Genomic DNA, 22,661 nt, shown 5'->3' with positions numbered 1-22,661 from the left:
CTTATCAAACAGGGCAAGGCAGCCTGGGAGCTCACGTGATGTCGCCAAAGGCCTGTATCTTCAGTGACCCCTGCCTTCTCGTTGAATGTTCTGCTGCTCCTCACGTTGGCTGCCCCGTGCCACCGTATTTCTTGGCCTTCATGGCGGTATGTATATTTATGTGTGTCTGTACACTCGTGTGTAACAGTGTGCTTGGTATGTATATACAGTATGTATGTATGTGTAAAATGTGTGTATATTTTTGTAATACTAGATTGCCCCGATGTTTGATACGCAAACATAAAATGTTTGGAAAAATGGTTGTTGTGAACCTATAAACCTGCTTGGTTTGGTGATTAGTGTCACTTTGTATTTGGAGCAGATATCTTATATAAAAAAGTCTACAGGTGTCTCTCTGTGTGTCGCTCTCTCTCTCTTTGTTCGTCTGTCTCTGTCAGTCTGTCTGAGAATGCTTCACTCTCTCTAGTAGGTGCTGTTGCCTGAAACACAGCAGCGCTGATAGAGAGTATTTATCTATCTATCTGCAGAGGAGGAGCCGTCACAATAGAGGCCATTATGTGCCAGCTGTACAGTATATACAACCCCGTCCACTCCCGGCTGTGCTCCGGCCCGGAGGTTAGACAAGGGCCTCCCGAGCACCCCGTACACTGGGATGGGGGAAGGGGTGTGTCTTTGTCGCTTCTTTGATAGCAGCGCTTCAGCCAGCAGGGATATTCATAGTCTTGCGATGGTGAGGAAGAGAGACGTTGTGAGACTATGAACGTCACTTAGCAACGCTTGAATCTCCCTAACGGCTACTTAACATGGGAACTTTGACATGGCCCGACAGGTCACTTAATGTACCCACCTCAAATTTTAGGATTTTACGGCGGTGCTGAGGATCTAAGGAATCTAATGACACCAAAATCATCCTCCTAAGGTTAGGCAAAGTGCTCAAAGAGTGGTGCGAAAAAAAGACTGTAGGCTTTGTTATATTAGATGTGCTGCTGTGTGTTGTGTGCATGTTAGAGGTTGTTCACATCCGTGCTAAGAAAACGGCATCTACTGGCCCAACGAATCCACCCTATGACGGAATCTAACGGCACTGAGCGAATCCACCTTATGACTATAATGGCGTCCATTCAGTTTCCTTCCAGCATTTTATAGGACAAAGTAGCTCTGCATGCAACACTGTTTCATCCTGTATTTTAGCACTGATGTGAATGAGCCCTAAGGATATTTTCACGGGATGTGGAAATTCTGCAGATTTTATGCAATGGAATTGATTGCAGAAATTCTACAGCATTTTACAGTAGATTGCAGAGAAAATCTGCAGCATAAATTGACCGGCTGTGCAGATTTTAAATCCATTTTATGTCCGTTTATGCTGCGGTTCTTCAGTGTAGATTTCACATCTTCCGATGCGGAAGTGAAATCCACACAAAATTCCACAATATGTGGGTGTAACCAAAGGGAGCATTTACACATAGGGAATTTAGTGTCGTTTTCCCACAGTATAAAATCCACAACAAAATCCCTGTCAAATTCCGCACAGTTTGGTGGGATTTTGATGTGGATTTGCAGCAGACTTCACACCTTCAATTGAAAGGGTGCAATCTGCTGTGGATCAGCATCACAATTTGCCACCTGTGAACGTAGCACATTTAAGGCTCTGTTCACAACACAGTTTTGTCTTCATCCAGAGGCACCATCACATTGTACGTTTAAAATCTTGAAAACAAATCCCTGGATTGAGACTGGACAGAACGTACCCAGGGCATTGTAGAAGACTTCAATAGCAGAGACCAGTAGGTCTACATTTTGTAGGTTTCCATTCATTTCTGCCATTCTGTGATGAAAGAAAGATCAGTAGACATACGTGTGGGAAGCTTGGTTCTGTGACCTGTATCTATATAGTAAGCTTGGTTCTGGTACCAGTGTCGATGCAGTAAGTGTAAGATAATTTAAAAATTTTAGACTGGTAGGGGTTCACAATCTTCATACAACCCGGAACCCATGGTAGATTTTTATCTACCACTGGCTGGGACCCCCCAGGTATCACAAGAATGGCACACCTTAGGACAGAGAAGTGGTGCACTTGTGTGACAATCATTCCATTCACTGGCTGTCTCCCTGAGTCCTATAGAAGTGAATGCAGCAACGGTCAGGCCAATATATTCTGCTGGGAGACTTGGGGAGCGCTGTTCTCATGGTCTCTGGCCACTCCAGAGGTTGAACTTCCAGTGATCAAACATTTATCACTTATCCTGCAGATCGTTGATAACTATTTTGGTTGGGATAACCCCTTCAAAGGATTGGTGAGGGACGTGATGATGCAAACCAAAATTTTCCACAGCACTCATTGTGTGCCGCTATTTTCCTTCAGTATGAATAAATATCTATTTATTTGAGAGAGGAAGGGGGAGGGTAGTGTATGTGGGCTGGTGGGGTTTGTGTCCTAAATCAGACCCCACTACACCAGTGATGTTCACCTGAGTAGCTGCGATAAATACAGTGCTGTCTGGGCATACAAGGCTGACGGTTGCTGGATCCTCTCTGCTCCGCTAGTGTCAGTGAATGGCATATAGCTGTAATAGCTCCGTTCTGCTAGAAACCAGGTTAGGTAAGTATATATATTTTTATGATACTTTTAAAAGGCAGACACAAGTATGCAACACGTTCACCGTCATACCAACAAAAGATGGAGGCTTCTTACATGCAGTATTACTAAGTTCATATTTATAAATATAAATCTGAATGATGATATGCTTCAAAATAATCATCCAAACTCAATATTTTAGGGCTTATTCAGACGACCGTATATCCGCTGCGTATTCACGCCGGATGATATACGGCATCCCTTTCTGCAGGGGGAGGAGGCTGGAAGAGCCAGGAGCAATGCTCTAAGCTCCCGCTCCCTCTCCGACCCTCTGCACTATTTGCAATGAGGGGAGGTTGGATGGGGGCGGAGCTAATTCCTGGCCCTTAGCCCCGCCCCTGTCCCACCTCCACTCATTGCAAATAGTGCAGAGGGGTGGAAAGTTGGCAGAGAGGGGGCGGGAGCTCAGGGCACTGCTCCCGGCTCTCCCAACCTCCTTCCCCTGCAGAGAGAGCATGAATACCCGGCCGATATACGGTCGTCTAAATAAGCCCTCAGGCAGAATTGATGCGGAATTTCTGTGCTGACTTTCTGCATGGAAATTCCACTGGCAATTTTTATCCCGGGATAAAGCAGCAAAGTGGACAAAATTTGCAAAAATCTCATCCACGCGCTGCAGAGAAGCTGTTGCGATCAAGCCACGATGAAAGTGATGTGCGGAATTCAAAGCCACTGCATGTCAATTTTATCGCCCTCTCCGCTGTTGCCATCTCTCCTTTCTATGGGAAGAGATGGCCACAGCGAAATCCAGGCATCTAAGCCACTTCAAACCCGCACTGACCAGCGCGAGTATTGAAGCTGCATTTCTGCCACAGAAATCTTGTGGGATGTCCCGTGTGAACCTAGCCTTATGTAGTACAATAATACATATTTATGTTGATTTGCATGAATTTACAGCAATAGTAATAATATCTAGTAATAGTAATTCTTTGAGTATTACGCCATCTGCTGGTACAACAATGTTATTGCCATCATTTAATGTTAGCGCATTAATCGTGGATAAATATTTGAGGCCTTGTTCACGCAAACGATTTTACGTTGATATGTTAGCCGTGCAATAAAATCGCGACCATTACAACCAATGGTTTACTATGTATTAATTTAGACAAACAGTTTTTAGCCACGCAAAAAATAATCGGACCTAAAAAGATAACATATCTGAAGTCAGCAACCGAAATTTCTTGCTGTGCAAAAATATAGGTTTTGCCCTATCTTTGGACCGAAAACCGCTGCAAAAAAAGAAGGGGGAGGGAGTTTAGCTGCGTGCAACACCAGGATAAAGATGACAGGTGCCTCTATTTAAGTCATCAGGAGAATTCTGAACAGCAGCTCCTGTTTTTGGACGAAAAAACGCTAATGAAGCTTGTCCATTTACGCAATTTTCGGCAGATATATACACCATTTTATTGCGCAGCTAACTTCGGCACGATATTGATGCGTGTGTTATTGAGGCCGTAGCTATTTTAGGGTGGTTTCACATCTGCACTTGGGGTTCCGCTTTATTGCTCTGCCATGAAAAAGCACTGCATGCGGTGCTTTTTGTTACAGTATTCTGAGCTGGATCTGTGACTGAACATTCGGTGGGAGGTTCCAACACAGATGTGAGACTGGCCTTACTCTGTAGAGAAGAGTCTTTTAGATTATCCTTTATACAGACAGTGTTTTTATGCACTCATTAACTTTATGCATTCATCAATTATCTACCTTTTAACTACTTTGTATTCTTTGAGTTCTTTGACTTATGGGGCAATAATTGATTTGTTGTGATGATTGCGTACTGACACTGTCTGTAACCTTTACCTTGTTAGTCCACAGCATTGTCACATTTTAGAAACATATCCATGTATTGATCTTTGAATCATGGCCTGAAATAGTCGTTGGTGCGATGGTGAAACACATTGCCTACTTGTCTCTGTCTTGTTAAAATAAAGAACTGAATACTTGCACTACCGTTAAAGTTTTAGAACACTTTAATTTTTCCAGTTTTTATTCCTGTTTACACAGTTTAATGTCTTAGATGTACTTTGAAATGAAAGCAGAGAACAAATAAACAATACAAATAATGGAGTAACTCTTTGTTTCACTAAATTAAATCTCTATTTTTGACTCTTCCCAGTCGCCCCTTCAGCTGATATAACAGCTTTACACAATTGAGGTATTCTTTCTACAATCGCATTCAGATATTATTAAGATGTTTCTTCCCATCATTGTTGCAGAAGTTCTCCCAAATGTGCTGCACTTGTAGCTTGCTTCACTTTCACCCTTCTGTCCAGTTCATCCCAAACAAGGTCAGTGGGGTTTAAGTCTGGAGACTGTGCAGGCATTTCATTCTTTCAAGCCTATCGATCTCTTCTTGTCTTCTTAAGTAGTTCTGACATAACCTGGAAGTATGTTTTGAATCATTGTCTTGCTGTAATATGAAACCTTAACTAACTAGGCATAGAATATTGATTCATGGTGTATCAAAATGCTGTGGTAGCCCTTTTTATCCAGTGTGCCAGTCATCCTGTGCAAGTTGCCAACTCTGGATGCAGGAAAAGAACCCCAGAACATCACGCTTCTTCCTTCATGTTTGACAGTTGGTGTCACACTCACGAACCACCCTTTCACCTACGCGATGGTGTGCAAGACCATGTGTGATGTGCCAAACATATCAAATTTGGATTTTTTTCAGTCCATAAGACCTTCTTTCATTCTTTAGTAGTCCACTGGAGATGCTGCTTGGCCCAGGCAAGTCTTTTTCTTATTTTGCAGTCTTTGCAGGGGCTTTCTTACTGATCCTCCACTTGTCAGACCTGCAGATAGAAGTCTTCTCTTCGCAGCTGAAATGGTAACTTGTTTAGTTTTTGCTGCATTAAGCTGTGCTTGAAAAATTTGTGCTGTGAGGAGCCGATCACACAAACTGCTGACTCTCAAAACTTGCCATGTGATTTTGTAGTGGCCTTTGGTCTGCCAGATCTCTTCCTGTCAAACTTTATTCCAGTTTCCAGTGCCTTTTGATGGTATAGAAAACTTTACTAACTGCCATCTTGGCTTTCTTAACAATTTCTCTGTAGGAAAGACCTACACTTTCTAAGGGTTATAATTGCCTGTCTTTCTTAATTGCCATTTTCTTGCCACTGTGAAAGCAATGTGCTCTATCCTGAAGATCAAAACTGTCTAAACCCTCCCCGAGAGGGGGTTGTAATACAGTCTGTTCCAGCACTGGTTATATAGAATCAGAGGGTTTGAAAGTAATCTACAAAAGTTGAAACAATTGTAGGAATAGTTTGCATTCAATTTCAAACCCTAATTTGTTTTCTGTGCTGCAGAGCAGCTGTCCTAGATGTGTTCTCTGAAATAAGTCCTTTGGTTAAAATCATAAATTCAGACTGTTGTTGCTTTTCTGGTTAACATTTTTTATAATATTTTTAATAAATTCTTTCATTGTGTAGCTTTTATGTACATCAGTGTACATAATTGGGCTACTGTTACCTTTTGGTTATTTCCTTTTTTTCTATATGAATCTCTCAGCCTCTTTTTCCTCACATGGTCATGTGATCTCATTTCTGACCAGCATAGATCTACTTGGGGGTTATCGATTTATTTTATAGTCATAGCCTGTGTGATGCTGTTGCTACCACAGCAACTGTGTTGAGGCGAAAACATGTACTTTTGTCACATTTATTGCCAGTGATTACACAGCTCCTGTCACCAGTTATAATAGCGGAGATCACAACGCATCCTCCTGACTGTAGCTTATTTAGGTGAATATAAAAGGTAATGATTAGAGATGAGCGAGCATACTTGCTAAGGGCAAATACTCGAACGAGTATTGCCTTTTGCGAGTACCTGCCCGCTCGTCTCAAAAGATTCGGGTGCCAGCGGGGGTGAGCGGTGAGTTGCGGGAGTGAGCTGGCGGAAGAGAGAGAGAGATTCTCCCCACCCCTCACCCCGTTTCTCCCCGCTCTCCCCAGCCCCGTGCCGGCACCTGAATCTTTTGAGACAAGCGGGCAGGTACTTGCAAAAGGCACTACTCGCTCGACTATTTGCCCTTAGCGAGTACGCTCGCTCATCTCTAGTAATGATAATTAAACTGCCCCCCTTCCCCTAGGTCGAATGCTATAACCCTAGCTAATGCTGTGCTCATTGCATCATGGGATAGATGTGAAACTGAAAGTTAAAAAAAAATCTAACTCTCAAGATGGTGGCTGACAGGGGTCTGTCCTGAAGGGAAGCACCTGGAATACATAGAGGACACCTCCATCATGTGACAGGCAATCAGGTGAGGAGGCCAGGCATGGAAAAATATACTTTTGCGGAGTTGCCCTTTAACTTTTAAACCATTTCACGTAATTTGCTGGACTTGAACTGTGTTAATGTCAAAAATAATTGGGAAAATTGAGGTATTCTAATAGCCAAGAACCAAATTAAGTAAACTACCAGTCAAAAGTTTAGAACGAAGCTCTCCCAGCTATATCCCATTCACTGATTATATAGGAATAAATGGCCAGAGGAGTTTTTAGAAGCGAAGGAGTTTCAGGAAGACTCTGTTGGGAAATTGGTTATTTTGCCTTTGAAAAGCAGCCTGCCAGCATAAATGACTTCAGGATGGCACCACTGTGTGAACCTTGTGAGTATCCTGGGGGATAGTATTGTAAGAAAATAATGTAGAAATAAATATTTGCTTCCTGTAACTAATTGTTTATTGTAAATAGAAGGTGAAAGCTTAGAGGAATTCTGTCAGCACCCCTGAAAGCAGTGGCAATAATACTGTAGGCTCTAAGAAGAGAAGTCTGGTGCCTTATAATTACTTGATAGTACAGGCTTCATGAATAATCACCTTTTTGCCGCCCCATGTGTTGTATGCTAATGAGCTGCAAATGGGCAGTCTTGCAGCTCGTACTGGTCCTGGCTTTTTGAGCTGCGTTCTCTCCAGAACTTCCCCTTTCCTAATGACTAACCTCCCTTGAGACTTGTCAGGGAAAACCAGGACCAGTTTAGGCTTCAAGACTGCCTATTAGCATGCAGTGCAGCAAAACCGGGGTTTCTCTGTAAAGGCTGCATTATCAAGTGAATACAAGCCATTTTCAGATTACTCTTGCTAGCGCTTACCTATTAATGGGACTGCTTTAGAGGCTTCTTTGGCGTTGTCAGACTAACTGTGAGGGAAGAAAATTTTAGGGGTTTATACAGGAAGTGAAAAAACATGCCTGCCATCAAAACCTATCCAAGAATGTAAGTAGGAGACCTATGAAGAAGGGGTGGAGCTCTGGGTGGGGCACACCTTGTTGTTATGGAATGCCCCTCACAGACTGAGGGTGCGTGCACACGAGCGCATAAACGGCGCGTTTTTGCGACCAAACGTATATACGTGACCATCTGAGGCAATGGTTTAGAATGTATTTGTTCACATGGGCGATTTTACGGCGCGTCAAAACAGCAACCCGAAAAAAAAACGGAACATATGCGACCGAAATACGCGCCAACGCATATTCGATGGCCGAAAAGATAGTTTGCAAAGTAGGAACAAACGAAAATACGCTTTCTAGCTCCGGTCGTGATCGGCGAAAAACGTTCTCTCGGGCGATTATACGTTGCGCTCATGCGAACGTAAATACGCCTACGCTCGTCTGCCCGCACCCTGACACTGATGGCAGAGATTGGTGCCTGTGAGACTGTTTAGGGCGATGTCCTGTAACCAAGTGAATGCTAACGCTCAGTTGTAAGTTTCACACGTATAACCCCTTAAAGATTAGCCATTTTTCTTTTTGTTCTTACTTTTTCTTCCCTCTGTTCGAAAACCTATAAATTTTTAATTTTTGCCAAAGCCATATACAGGTATGTATTTTGAGGGACAACTTGAATTCTTTAATGATATTTAACGTACTATAGTATATATTAAAATGGGATAAATAGGAAAGAAAATTTAATTTAGACATTTTTGGGGCGTTCTTATTTCTATGACGTTTGTAGTGTGATAAAACTGATACGATAACTTTAGTCTCTGGGTTAGTACGATTATGGTGATATCAAATATATGTAGTTTTTTTAATATGCTTCACCACTGACGCCCCACTTTTCTATTATTCTGTCGATGATGCTGTGTGATGGCTTGTTTTTGTAGGGATGACCACAAAAAAAAAATATTTTATTGGTACCATTATGTGGTGTATAAAACTGCAGCGCTCCACTAAGCAAAAGTGAACGATAATCTTTCAGTCCAAATGCAAGTCAAGAACTAAACAACGAACTAGAATCATGCACTTCGTTGGCTTGTTCACTTCTCGTTCCATTTTAAATAGCGCTCGTTCAGTCTTTCACATTCGCTAATGTGAAAGCCTGAACGATTCTCATTGAATGCAGTAATGTCACATGCTCGTTTACTGTTGTAAACGAGAATCTGCTCATCTAAAGGGACCCTGTGTCGGGGTGTTTGCCTTTTAAACTGTAATGTGGTTAGATAGTGACAATGCTGAATCTGCACACTGGTAGATTCAGAATTTTCACTTCCATAAGGCCTGACATTGCACTCACCCGTGCGTAGGAAGCCTCACAGTTAGAAAAATACAGCATATATCTCTCATTTTATATTGGCCTTGATGCACTATGATTCTAATTATCTGTGATAATCATCTTAATTAATTGTGGCTATATACTTGTTATTTCAATTTTTGTTTTTTCTTTAGCTATTTATGAATTCCCGTTTATTCCGTTTTACCGCTACTCTCTCCTCTCTGGATTACTTGCTATATGTACTTTTTCTAATTGGCCAGTTTTTGTTATTTTGTATTAATATTTAGTAATGTTTTTTTTCTATTAATATATGTTTTATACTAATGAATGTGTATTGTGAGAACCCAGTACTTGCACCCTAATCCTCGGCTACTCTGCCGCTGTTCCCCAGCGGTGGCACAAGCTGTCGGTGCATTTATTCAAATTTAATCCCTGGCTTCAAAGCCAAACTCTGGAGGCCCCACTTGCACTGCCTCTCCTCTCATTTGGCCTATCAGTTTTCTGGGTTGGTCTGAAGGACTCTCCCTTCTTCCTCTTTCTGTTGCTGTGGAGAAGCTCCTTCACGTTTTTGCTCTTGTGCTATGAACAAGCCACTTCCACCCAGCTCTGTGGGTGCAGGCAATATGTCCTCACATGAGCTCCTTAGTCTTCCCTTAGCTATTTTAAGAAATTTACATCTCAGTTCTTTGTATTCATTCTACTACATTAGTACCCAAAGATGAAGGCTCCTGCCAGACTGGCCTTCTTTCTACAGTTACTTATTTTGCTTGGACAATTTTCAAGCATATATTTCACGCTGTGCAGGTTAAGTCCACTTGCTTCCTCCTGCACTTGGCCAATGCCCCACCCACAAACTGCCCTAGGGACCCCTCTCTTAACAGGGTACTAGTGCCCTCCTTTGGAATTGGGCACTTACACTTTCTCAGTGTTTCAGAGAATTCACTAGGATTTTCCAACCCATTGTGACAGCTATGTAAGACGTCTCACTTATGTGGTTACATGTGGTTCTCTGTCCACCTTTCCAGGTGAGAAGGAACAACTGGAATAGAGGTGTAGCCAATGCCTTTCCTGCAAGAATAATCAGAACCCATTCTTCACTGTCCATCCTGGGCCTCCCATGTATATGATCATCTCGGCTTTCTCATCTTCTCCAAGCAAGCCCCCTCCCTCAAGCAAGATTGCATTTTCTGTGTCTGAGTTTTGAGAAATGTTTTGGATCTAAATCAGCCTAACAGAAAGGGTGAATAGTCTAATCATGGCCATCTATGAGACCTTCCAGGCAAAGGATTCTTAAACTTATGCCTCTTAGCAATATGTTTCCTTTAGCCACTCCCCTAGCCATCCTGACAATCATTCTGAGTTTGATCAGATTCTAACCAGAGAAGGGGTACTTAAAGAGTACCTGCACTCTCAGAAACATTTGACACGTCCATCTCAATATCCCTATATTCTCTACAGTAGTAGGCTTGACGACATTCCTTTTTCTATAGTCTAGGTCCAAACACCTAGGAAATAGTCTTAAGTCTGATTGCTTTTGATTTCAAGCATGCCCTTCACTCTCTTCTAGATCAAAGCATCATCTTCCTGGTTCTTCCTCACAAGAAGTTTATAGGGTTTGATTTCAGATGGAGTTTCTATGCTCTGTCAAGTTTTTGTCTTCTGTAGTCATGCAGAACACCCAACCTTCATGTCCCTATCCCTTCCTCCTCATCAATGGTTTCTCCTTTTTACAGTCTGACCTGCACACTTTCAATTTGTAGCCTTTACCTTTTTTCTGAATATGACTGCTCAGGGTTTTACAAATTTTATGCAGCTGTCATGGCCCTCTTTCAGTCTAGGGGAGTCATAATCATCAACTAGTAAAAGTCATATTTTTCTACTTCCCAGTGCATTCTCTTCCTGGGAAGGCTATATAGTACAACAGCAGGTGTGCAAGTCCTCCTTCCAGACTACAAGAGAGCGTCTCTCCAGTCTGGACTTCAGTGCTTTAGACAGCCATCTCTGGTTTTGCATGCAGATTCCAGGCAGGATGGTATCCGCCATTGAGGGAGCTCCTCTTGCCCAATTCTATTCTAAACCCTTCCAGACGGCCATCCTCTCCAGTTGGGTCAAATCTGTACTTCTTTAGAGTGAGCCATTCTCAAGTTCACTGGTACCTTCTGTAGTGCCTCAATCATTTTGATTGTCCAGGGTCGCACATTCCTCTCAGACTACTGTATGGTCTGGACCACAGATATCAGTCTCTTGGGCTGGGGGTGCTTCACGACATGACCCAAAGCTGGTGGATTCCTCTCTCCTTATCAACATCTTAGATTTCAGAGTAATTTTCCTCTCTCTCCTTTACTGGCAGGAGCTTTTAGCAGGGACCCCCATTTAAATTCAATGGCATACATCAGTCACCAGGGTTGCACATGCAGCAAAAGCCATTATGCCAGGGGTAACTTAGGGCACTTTTACATGGGCAGATAAACCGTTAAGACTCACGGGATCCAGCTAGAATCTGATTGTCGTTCAGTCTAAATGCATGCACCAACTGAATGATGAATGATAATTTGCTTGTCGTTTGTCTTTCAGTTCCTGCATACATAAAAAGTGAATGATGACTGGTTTGTGTAGACAGGCAGTCGTTCATCCATGAACGACTGCCTGTTATGAATTGAGGCGGGTGGGCCGGAACACTCTCCAACTCACTCTGCGTCCATTCACTAAGCGATGATTGTTCCTATGTAAAAGCACAGGAACGATAATAGTTGGGAAGACCTATTGGACCTGCACCCGACAGGTCGTCCTGTGTAATGGGACTCTTAGATTCTTTGCTCAGCTTTGCACATATTTGGCCACTCCAAAAATCGACCTCATGGCATCACTGATGAACCATAAGGTACTACAGCTCATCACCAGGATATGCGACCCTCTGGCAGTGGTAACAGTGCTCTGGTGTCTCTATGGACCCTTTCACTCTTTCCTCAGCTCCCGCGAGTGCTGAAGATTGAAGCGGAAGGGATTCTAGTCGTATTTGTGTCTCCAGATTGACTTGTATCCTCCTGGTACATGAACATGATCACTCTCATCCTGTCCGCCTTTTAGTAACTTCCAGACCATTATTATTTTCTCCCTTGTTTAATGGCATAACTGTTTGAAGCTGCTTTCCCCAGCAGACCAAATTATTTAGACTATGATCTGAACTAGGAAACTGGCCCCCTCACATATCTATCACTTCACTGGGAAAACTTACATTCGGTAGTGTAAGAAGAGACAGATTCCTATGATGGCCTTTTCGCTCCCTAATCATCTTGTCTATCTTCAGTCAGGCCTTGAAGTGGGGTTTACCCTTAATGTCCAAAGGTCTCTGAAAGAAGGACCTGGCCCTATAGCAAAGTAAGTGCCATGTGAAAACCTTGCTACTGGGGGTTACACATGTTTTTCCGCCACACAGGCTCTCACTGACCTCTATCAGGCAAGAATCAGGATTATCGTCTTTCTCCTGTCACCCTCCTTTCTCATTGTTCATCTGGACAAGGTGGTTCTTCACTCAGTGCCTGGGTTCCCCCTGAAGGTCAACTTCACTTTCCAGCTTGACAAAGACTTTGTCCCACCTTCATTTTGTCAGTATCTCTATCTCATCCCTCCGCAAGCAGGATATAGTACTGGCTAACCAGTCACTATCTAGCTAGTCTGTTACCTCTTCCTTTTACTTGATTTTCGTCAACTCAGACAATGCAAAGGATTGCCGGCTACCAAGTTGACCATATTCCATTGGATCTGCTCAGCCATCAGAGATGCATATTGTGTGAAGGGACTATCTAGATCCTTCTTTGCGGATAATGGCTCATATTGCTTGTTCGCTTTGTGATATCTGGTCCGTTCACCATCAGGCTTAGCTCTTCAGATGTACAACACTGCAACCTAATCCTCTATTCACATCTTTTCATAACCTTCCACGATTCATGATTTGGTAGCGGCCAATGTGGGTTTTGGCTGCAATGTGTTACAGTAAGCAGTGGCCCAATCTTCCAAATAGCAGTTTTCTAGCTTTATTTTTTCCCATCTCAGGAACTGCCCCATGGTCTCCTGTGTCCCCCAATGAAGCACATGAAAAAACGTGGACTTCATACTCTATGTAAAATGTGGTATAGACAACTTTTTATCCTCAGCAGCAGTATATACCCATGCTCTCATGTGTACAAAAATTACTTTTTCACTAAACCTCATTCACTTAGGCCGCCTGCAGACGGGCAGGTCGGATCCGGCGGCGAGAATTCTCGCCGTGGGACCCAACCCGAGCGCCTGCAGGGAGGAGCGCGTACTCACCCGCGCCCCGCGGCCTTGGCTCTTTCATGTGTCGGCGCATGCGCAGACCGGAGCCGGTGGCCGGGTGAGTGATGTTTCTGTGCGAGGCTCTGCGAGCCCCGCACAGAAATAGGACATGCCGCGGTTTGTTTGCCGCGCGACATTTCGCGCGGCCAAACCGCGGCCGTCTGCATAGGAGTGCGTATTGTAATGCACTCCTATGCAGGCTTTAAGTGGCGTAAATCCCGCCGCGGGATTTCCGCCCGTGTGCAGGCGGCCTAACAGCCTTAAAAAAATCTGTAATTTATATACATGATGTGTTTATTCAGAGGGGCAGATGCTTTATCTGTTGTAGAAATGCAAGAGTTTATCCTTTGCAATGTAATCGGTGGCATAACCTCTCACTAAAATTTCCTTGTAAAACATCACCTCTTTTTTTCATTTATTCATTTGTGATGGAAATGTTAAGGTCTTTCTGTTTTGTTTTAACAAACACCTGTCTGGTAATTGTTACAATCTTTGCTTATAAACCTATCATATTTGTTATGGCAGGTAAAAAGTTATTGGCTGGGGCCTAATTATTTGCAAGAAGGTCCAGAGGGAAATGATATTCGCAGAACTAATGTACCTGATATACGAGTTGGATATCGATATGAGACACTGTGTGAAGAGCTGATGCTAATCACCCAGGCCCTGCAAAGTGATGAACTGGAGCCCATCCCAGAAGAAATGCTGTTTATGAGAGGTGGACTGGATGGAAATTCAAAAGGAGAAGACACTGGAAGCATCGGAGCGGAGAGAAAGAAACCCTAACAAGATCAAGAAGACTGAAGGGGGGAGGGAATAAACATGTAGGTGACAGAGTTCATGGGGTTCACCATATGAAAGAACGATAATGAATTTCAAATTTATAGGGAGCCTGTCATCTGCCTAAAGCAACACAAACTAATGGCCTATTTAAATGGGACAATTATCGTTTATAAGTGTCCCGTGTAAACGCATGCAGCGACTGAATGAGAATTGTTTATTCGTTCAGTTTCTGCATGCAGAAAACTGAACGACGCACCATTCAGTATAAACAGCAGTCATTTACTTTTGAACGACTGCTTACTGTAAATGGAGGCGGGCGGTTGGAGAACACTTCTCGGTCGCTCTGCCTCAATTCTAGCCGTGTTCTGAGTGATGCCAGCGATACTCGCTACTGTGTAACAGCACCACAGCGAGCATCATTGGGACGAGCTGCTGGGCATCGTTTGTGTTGACAGCTCATCCCATGTAAATGGGCCTTAACTTCTGGTGCTGTTAAGCGAGTTAACTGAGCCAGGTGATTTTTTCTTTTTGTATACTCGCCCACTCGCTGAAAACTGTGCAACGCACGAAAATCTGATTCTGAATCCAGAGTACGTGCTCTCCGATAGATATCTTCTCTGAAAAGAGTCAGAATTTTGTGGGCCGCACGGACTTCAGCGACAGGAACCAGGGAGCGGATGAGTATAAAAAAATACATCCCTGTCACCTTCCCTGTTTTAGGCAGATGACTGGTTCCTTTTAAGAAAGCTGGGGTGCCGAATTTAAGAATGTGAAAAGAAAACTGTAGCACAGAAAGCATGACCAATGATGTTTCTAAAATGCACACTATATGAAATCAGCTTCAATAGGAAAAAAAGCCTTAAAAAAAAATCACCAAAAAAAGTTGGATCTTTCTAAAATAGTAAAATGTTCAGAATGTTGGCAAAGAACGTACATGGTGTAATTCAATGTGAATGATTAGATTTCCCTCTTATGAATCTAATGAACAAACAATGAAATACATTATGGTGTGATGGGGTAGAAAAACATAGATTTACATTCGGAAAAATGCACAACGAGGTAAATGTTGTACTCTATGAAGTGTGGAACATTTCTGCTAAGTAAATACACTCTTTGTCAAAAAACAATCCGCCTCCAGAAGTTGTCGTTTTGCTGTAAAACTCATCTTGCAGTGCCATCTCAGGCAGATATACAAATGATGAGAGTTTTGTGATTAGATGAACGGTCTTGTCCCTTGAGGCCCCTAAAAGTGGTTCCACCCTTGGTCTATAAAAGGCTCTCAAAGGTTCCTTATGCGTAGTGACCTCCTCTTCCACTTGTGTAGAGCTTGTTGACCACTAGACATCTTATGATGCAGAGAAGAGATTTCACCCCGTTACCAGAGTCTCAGAGGGGGCGCATTTTTGGGACGTGAGAAGCTGGATGGTCGTATCGATGAATTGTCCCTCACCTGGGCAGTTCTGACCAGACTATTATGAGCTGTTAGTAGATACGTGAGGTCACACAAGGCGCTCAGGCTCAGGATGCCCCCGACAGACCACCACTAGAGAGGACCGTCTGATTGTCCGACAAGCATGAGCAGCTACAACTGTTTTGTTGTCCATCATCCAGAGACAGATGGCGCCATCGTTACAGGCATCTGTGTCTGTTAGAACCATTTCGAGGTGCTTGGTTGAAGGACATTTGTTCTCACGGCACACACTATCTGTACTGCCTTGGAACCTACCATTGCATCTGTTTGCAGTGGTGTCGTGAATGAAGAAACTGGATGCTACTGAGAGGAACCAGGTTGTCTTCAGTGATAAACCCAGGTTTAGTTTTTACGCTGACAACGGCCCCTTTTGGTGTCTGAAGATCTAGGGGTGAGAACCTCAATACTGCCTTTGCTGTGGAGCCGCACGCTGATAGTGTGATAGTCTGGGAGCCATCGTATAGGACAGTCGATCACTCCGAGCAGTGGTACAACAATGATAGCTCAGCGATATGTTCAGGACATCCTGCAGCCACATGTTTTCCTTTCATGGCGACTTCACAGAGGCATTTTCAAGCAGGATAATGCTCAGCCGCATATACAAGGGGGACACAGGAATGCCTCCACAACATTGTCACACTTTCGTGGCTACCCGGTCACCAGATTTAATGCCAATAGAACATGTAAGGGACTATTTGGGGAGCCAACTTAAACAACCTACGAGTTTGTACAATGTAGTAGCTCAGTTACTGCAAATGTGGAGCAAATCTAGAGGGGGCTAATGGTACTAGAGCATCCATGCTCGCCCGTATCACATCTTGTATCAAAGCTAGAGGCGGTACAACAGGGTACTAGAGCCTCCATGCCCACTTGTATCACATCTTGTATCCAAATAAGAAGTTGTACCACAAGGTATTAGAGCCTCCATGCCAGCCGGTATCACATCTTGTATCCAAGCTAGAGGTGGTATAACAGGGTACTAGAACCTCCATGCCTGCCAGTATCACATCTTGTGTCCAAGCTAGAGGCAGTACAACAGGGTACTGGAGCTTCCATGCCCCACCGGTATCACATCTTGTATCCAAGCTAGAGGTGGCACAACAGGGTACTAGAGCCTCTATGCCCGCCGGTATCACATCTTGTATCCAAGCTAGAGGTGGTACAACAGGGTACTAGAGGTCCCACAGCTCCCAGGGTACTAGATATGACCCATATCCAGGCCACAGTAGGTTGTAAAATTCAGGAAGTCCTTTTTTTTGGCATCAAGTAATAGTAACAATGGTAATAACTCTTAGCACTGTTGTGTAGCCACAGCGCACACATGCATTTACAACCGAAATCCTAGCCGTTGGGCTACTAACTCACATAGGATACTCTCCTATCTAACACAGTGGCCTAGCACCACTACACTTCATAGCAATGTCCAACAGTGTACCCAACCAGGTGTCAGTCTAGGGGCATCTTTACCTGTCAGACTTGTGGCCATAACACAACTTGGCCTGTCACAGAACTCAGGCTCTCAGCGCGTAGCTCCAGCGGCAGGATGGTGGCTCAGTGTGGCTGGAGGTTTTATCTCCTGCAGACACCCACATACAGCTGTCCCTGCTGATTAGCACACAAAATGCCTGTTTTACAGCCCTCTGCAGGCCATTCTGTGTACTGCCTTGCCACAACATATATGTACTCCTATAGATGGGATTGGTTTTGACAATGAGTGTATAAGGCAAAAAGATCTCATGCTGTAAAAAAACAGACAAAGGAAACTAAGGCATTTAAAAATGTATGCTACATACTACTGCAGTATGTTACAATGAATTGCCATATACATTTTATATACTGTGTGTCCACAATTTTCAATGGTAGAATGGCTACTTTATACTAAAGGTATATTTTTCTTACACGTGAGACTGCACACTGAGTCGTATTGATAAGAGAATTGTGTGTATGTGGGTGGCATTGTAAGGATCTCTGTGCTAGAATCCATTGCTGTTTTATTCTTTTCTTACATGTTGGTCTTTACTGAACCAATGGAGACTGGATTTGGAATAGGAACACTTACATTAGCATGAAAATGACTGATAAATACACTGTCTTATCTTAATCTGTTTCATATGTCAGCACGTAGCTTTTATTCAATTAAAGGGGTTTTCTGGGACCACCGCTCGTGAGCTATTGATGACCTTCATGAAGAATGAAACCAGCACATGACTCCTGCATTGAGCAGGGCGTTGGACACGATGACCCTGGAGGTCCCTTCCAAATCTGCGATTCTACGAATAGTAAATTCCTGGAATACCCCTTTAAATGTGAGCAACACACCAGCATTTTTATTTGAGTCAAGCTAGGCTGGCCAGACAACATATCCACTGTGATAGTGAAAGGTTTCTGTATGTTACTAGTAGATTAACATTTCGGGACCAATATCAAAACTTTATTTGATGCTAATGATTAGAGAATAAATGATAAAATCTGAATCGAATTCATTCAGACTTGTGACCTTATATGCATTTGTGGTTGTGGCCTCTTTCTGTACTTGCTGCATGCTCAGGAACTCATGTTTGCCTGTTGTTAGTAGACATTGCTCTTCCAAATGCTAATATTTAATTAGGTAAAAAAAAGAATATGCATGAAAATAAATAATATTTCAATCAGTGCATGAATACAGTGTATTCATTTAACAGCCGCGTACAGCCTTATAGTTGGGCTCTGTATTTCTTTCTTAAAGGGGTTGTCAAGCAGGTTAAGAAACTAAGCTAACAGCCGGAAACACTCAAAAAAAGCAAACAAAAGAAAAGTTGCTCACCAGTTAAATTCCCTGGTGCTCCAGTGGTCTCTGACAGTCTAGAGGTAGTAACGAGCTCTACATCCAGTTGGCCACTGCAGACAATCACTGGTCTGGACACTTTAGCGCCGTACATGTTAGCATCTGATTGAGGTTTGTTTCACACAGGCGACAAAGTCGTGCGATTACCTCGGTGTGCGATGGTGCTACAAATCGTATGTGTGTGAAGCCCATGCTTTCCTATGGGTTCCTTCACATTTGCGATGTTTTGTAGCGTGCAACATTGCGAGTCAAAAACCTTGTGGGTTTTGCGATATGCACGCGACTTGCGAGGTTTTGTAGCCCATGTTTCCCCATGGAGCCTTCCTTTCTGATTCAACTTTGACAGCAGGAAGTACTACTTGGAGTAGGAACAATTGAAGGGAGCAGCACACTCAGGAATCTTCAGAAGACTTCTTGTAAATCAAAATAACCTCTTTTATTGCAAATCTACTGATAGAACATGCAAGACAAGTGACGTTTCGACCATTTATGTGGTCTTTGTCAGTTCTACTGTCAAAGGCCTAAACTAAGCCCTTGCTGCAGAAAAAAAAATACATACATCACCTAAGAAGCGCTGTCCAGCTCTGGCCTTTCTTTTTCCTAATCCCCAGCACTGGTCTTCAGCCTCTCTTCTAGCAGCCCTTCCTGGAGGCGGGTATTTTCCAATCCTCTGCCAGAAGAGGTACTGAAGACCAGTGCCAGGGACCAGGAAGGAGACGCAGCAGAAAGTTACAGCGCTTCTTAAGTGAACACCCCACCACCACCACCCCTGAAAATTCTTGCACGTGGCGCTGCAAAGTCGCACAATTTTGTAGCACCATGTGCGATTTTGTTGCACCACAAAATTGCTGCGATGTTGTGTCGCCCATGTGCAACAGGCCCGAGGCCTTTTTCACACGGGTTACAAAATCTCGATACAAAATCATCGCTACAAATCGCATGTATGTGAAGCTCATTGTTTCCAATTTTGTGGCGATACAAAGTCGACATGGTGCTACAAAGTCGCGTGACTTTATAGCACCACCTGTGAGGATTTTTTGGGTGAGGGGGCTTGAAATATAAGACCTACTCTGAAATTGAGCCCTAGCTGCAGTAAAAAAAAAAACATCACTTAAGAAGTGCTGTCAGCTCCAGCGCCGGTCTCTTCTTCAGCTTCGGCACTCGTCTTTAGTCTGCTGCCAGGTTTTCCTGGATTGGAGGATCAAAATCACTGCCTCCAGTAAAGGCTGTTTCTGATTGGTTTATAAAGTACTGGCTCTGATTGGCTGAGCCACCACACTCGTAAACCAATCATAGGCAGCGTTTCCAGGAGGCAGGGATTTTTCAATTCCTAGCCAGAAGAGATTGTGAAGAACAGTGTCGGGGACTGGAAAGAAGATGCAGCGGTGATGTATTCATTTTTTATTATTTTTCTGCAGCTAGGGCCTATTTTCGGGGTAGGGCTTATATTTCAAATCCTCGCATGTGGTGCTACAAGGTCACGCTACTTCGTAGCACCACGTGCGGCTTTGTAGCACCACAAAATCGCTTTATTGCCGCAAGAAAATTGCTTTATCGATGCGATAGCGCTGTGATTTTATCACAACCATATCGAATTAACTATGGATGTGGCTTTATGCTGAGGCTAAATGCAGACTTTTTGTAGCAAGATTTTCACATTTTAACTTGAGCTACAGCTGATTTCCAAAGGAACACATTGAGTTACATGCAACTTGTTGTACTACTCTGGTCTGCAAGTGTCATTGAATGATAATCGTTACATGTTAATGTGGGCATCATGCACTTTTTATTTGAACCATGGATTTTGACTACTTAAAATCCATCCTGCAGCTGCTGAAAGACTGAGCAAATACATTCAATATGAATGCATTTCGCTCATCTTTCAATAGACTGCAGGGTGTTCTCCCCATGGCATGTTTACACTAGCCATGAGGTGAACAATGGAATGTGTCAGCAGTTGCTTGAGCAGCTGGGTGCCTGTTTAAACTCACAAATAAAGGCCCATTTACACGAGCAGATAATTGCTCAAAGGACAGTTTGAGGGACAGCGATTATTTTGCATAAAAAATAATTGGTATTTAAGTAGCTACTCAGCTACTTAAATATCAATTATGTATGCAAATGAAGCCTTCACTGAACACAGGCTAATTCTCCAGGGGGAAACAATGCTATCAGCACTGGTCCATGGAGAACTAAGATAAAAGTGAGTGATGATTTTTAGGTGAGCTTAATTTTAAGGATCACCTAAAAGTGCCCGAAATGCGGGTGCCCCCAGGGAACTGATGCCAAGCTGTGGTCTCCAGAGGCAGAATCCGGCTTTCAAGCTCTGAAGTTAGCCTTCTTGTCAGTGACCATACTGCATCAACCAGATGGCACAAAACAGTTCTTTATGGAGGTCAACGCTTCTTACTCGGAAGCAGGGGCAGTTTTATCTCAAAAAGGTGCATCTGATAGGAGGGTGACGTGTTTTTCTTTCCAAATGTCGTTTTTCACGGCGAAGCGAGAAATATTCTATAGGAAACCGAGAACTTCTGGCCATCAAAATGGCTTTGGAATTTTGGCGGTTTCCGTCCTACCAATCAGAATGTTAAAGCTGATGCGCTATCCAGAGTATTCCATTGTAATGATTCTGAGAAGATTCCACAGTTTATCATCGACCCTGTCAAAATAGTGACCGTGGCTCCTGTCCAGGTTAAGGATATCCTGCAGGGGAAGACTTTTGTGCCCGAGGCCAAGAGAAATGGTGTCCTGTCCTGGGGCCATTCTTCCAAGCTGGACGGTCATTCCGGTCAACGCAAAACAAGCTAATTGCTTCACCGTTTTTACTAGTGGCCGTCCATGAAAAGGACATCCGGGACTTTGTGTCTACAATTCCTGTGCCCATAAGTCCCTGAAATCTAATCCTGCTGGTCTGCTGTGTCCATTACCCATACCCGAGTTTCCGTGGCAACATAAAGCCATGGATATTATCACAGATCTACCTCCTTCCAAAGGATGCACAGTTATCTCGGTAGTCATTGACCAATTCTCTAAAATGGTTTATTTTATTTTTGTGCCTTTGCCTAGGTTGCCTTCTGCCAATCAACTTGCGGAGAAATTTATTGATCAAATTTTTCACATACATGGTTTTCCCAAGCATATTGTATCTGATAGGGGGTGCAATTTATGTCCACATTTTGGAGATCTCTTTGTAAGCGTATGGACATTTCGTTGGACTTCTCTTCGGCCCACCACCCACAGTCCAACGGGCAGACGGAGTGCACTAAACAGAACATGACCAGTTATCTTCGTAATTTTACCAATGCCCACCAAGACAATTGGGTCGGTCTACTGTCCTGGGCAGCGTCTGTACATAACCGGCACATCAGTGACTCTAAAAAAAGACTCCCCACCCCCTTGCCATCGTAAATGGGCGTCAACCGAGAATTCCCCTGTCAGTCTCGACCACTTCTGAGGTTCCAGCAGCAGCAGCTTCTTCTGCAGAGACCTTTTCAAGGATATGGGAGACCAGGATGCACGCAAGAGATTCGGACAGCAACTAGGGCTTATTTTCAGGGGACGGCTTATATTTCAAGCCTACCCAAAAATCAGGGCAGGGCTTATTTTGGGGGTAGGGCTTATTTTCTGGGAAACAGGGTATATATACAGTAGATAACACAGGATCCACCAGTCACTGTAGGTGATAATCACAGATTATATCTCCTCCCCCTCCTCACACAGTGACCAATGCACGGGCCACAGAACATGCCTTGAACACTCCCCCATTGAAGTTATTAGGTCCCTCTTGACCATTGTATGAGTGACCCATCTATAAATGCTGCTCAGGCAAGATGGCCACCCTTATAGTGGCATGCAGAGAATAGAATTTAAAAAATCAATAGTGAAAATCAAAACAGATTAGCAAAATGACTCAGAGACCAGAATTGCCTGGAACGGTCACCTGTCTAGCACATACCTATGCTAGGATATGTTATGATGAATGATATTAAAACGCTGATTAGAGATGAAGCTTAATCAGCTTTGGCGTTTGAAAAAACAATGTACTTCTTCTGTTCCGACAACGGTCAAGAGAACAAGTAGTTTTTGGTAATTACTCTGATTCTGAAAGAAGCGTAATATTTTCTGAAGTTGGA

The 22,661-nt window shown here is 43.4% G+C and overlaps 1 protein-coding gene across 4 annotated transcripts in view; it reads left to right on the top strand.

Moving 5' to 3' along the window:
- Positions 1–18,356, top strand: part of AMPD2 (adenosine monophosphate deaminase 2) — a 93,080-nt gene extending 74,724 nt beyond the window's left edge. For all 4 annotated transcript variants that reach the window (XM_066600259.1, XM_066600263.1, XM_066600260.1 and 1 more), the window contains exon 18: positions 13,976–18,356. In XM_066600259.1, coding sequence (XP_066456356.1) covers positions 13,976–14,236 — 261 coding nt within the window. In that variant the 3' untranslated portion in view covers positions 14,237–18,356. The remainder of the gene's footprint in view (positions 1–13,975) is intronic.
- Positions 18,357–22,661: the final 4,305 nt, after the last annotated feature.

The sequence above is a fragment of the Eleutherodactylus coqui genome, chromosome 4 (assembly GCF_035609145.1).
Source record: "Eleutherodactylus coqui strain aEleCoq1 chromosome 4, aEleCoq1.hap1, whole genome shotgun sequence".
Classification (NCBI taxonomy): domain Eukaryota; kingdom Metazoa; phylum Chordata; class Amphibia; order Anura; family Eleutherodactylidae; genus Eleutherodactylus; species Eleutherodactylus coqui.
The sequence above is the reverse complement of the archived record's forward strand: the minus strand, read 5'-3'. Positions and strand labels throughout refer to the sequence as shown.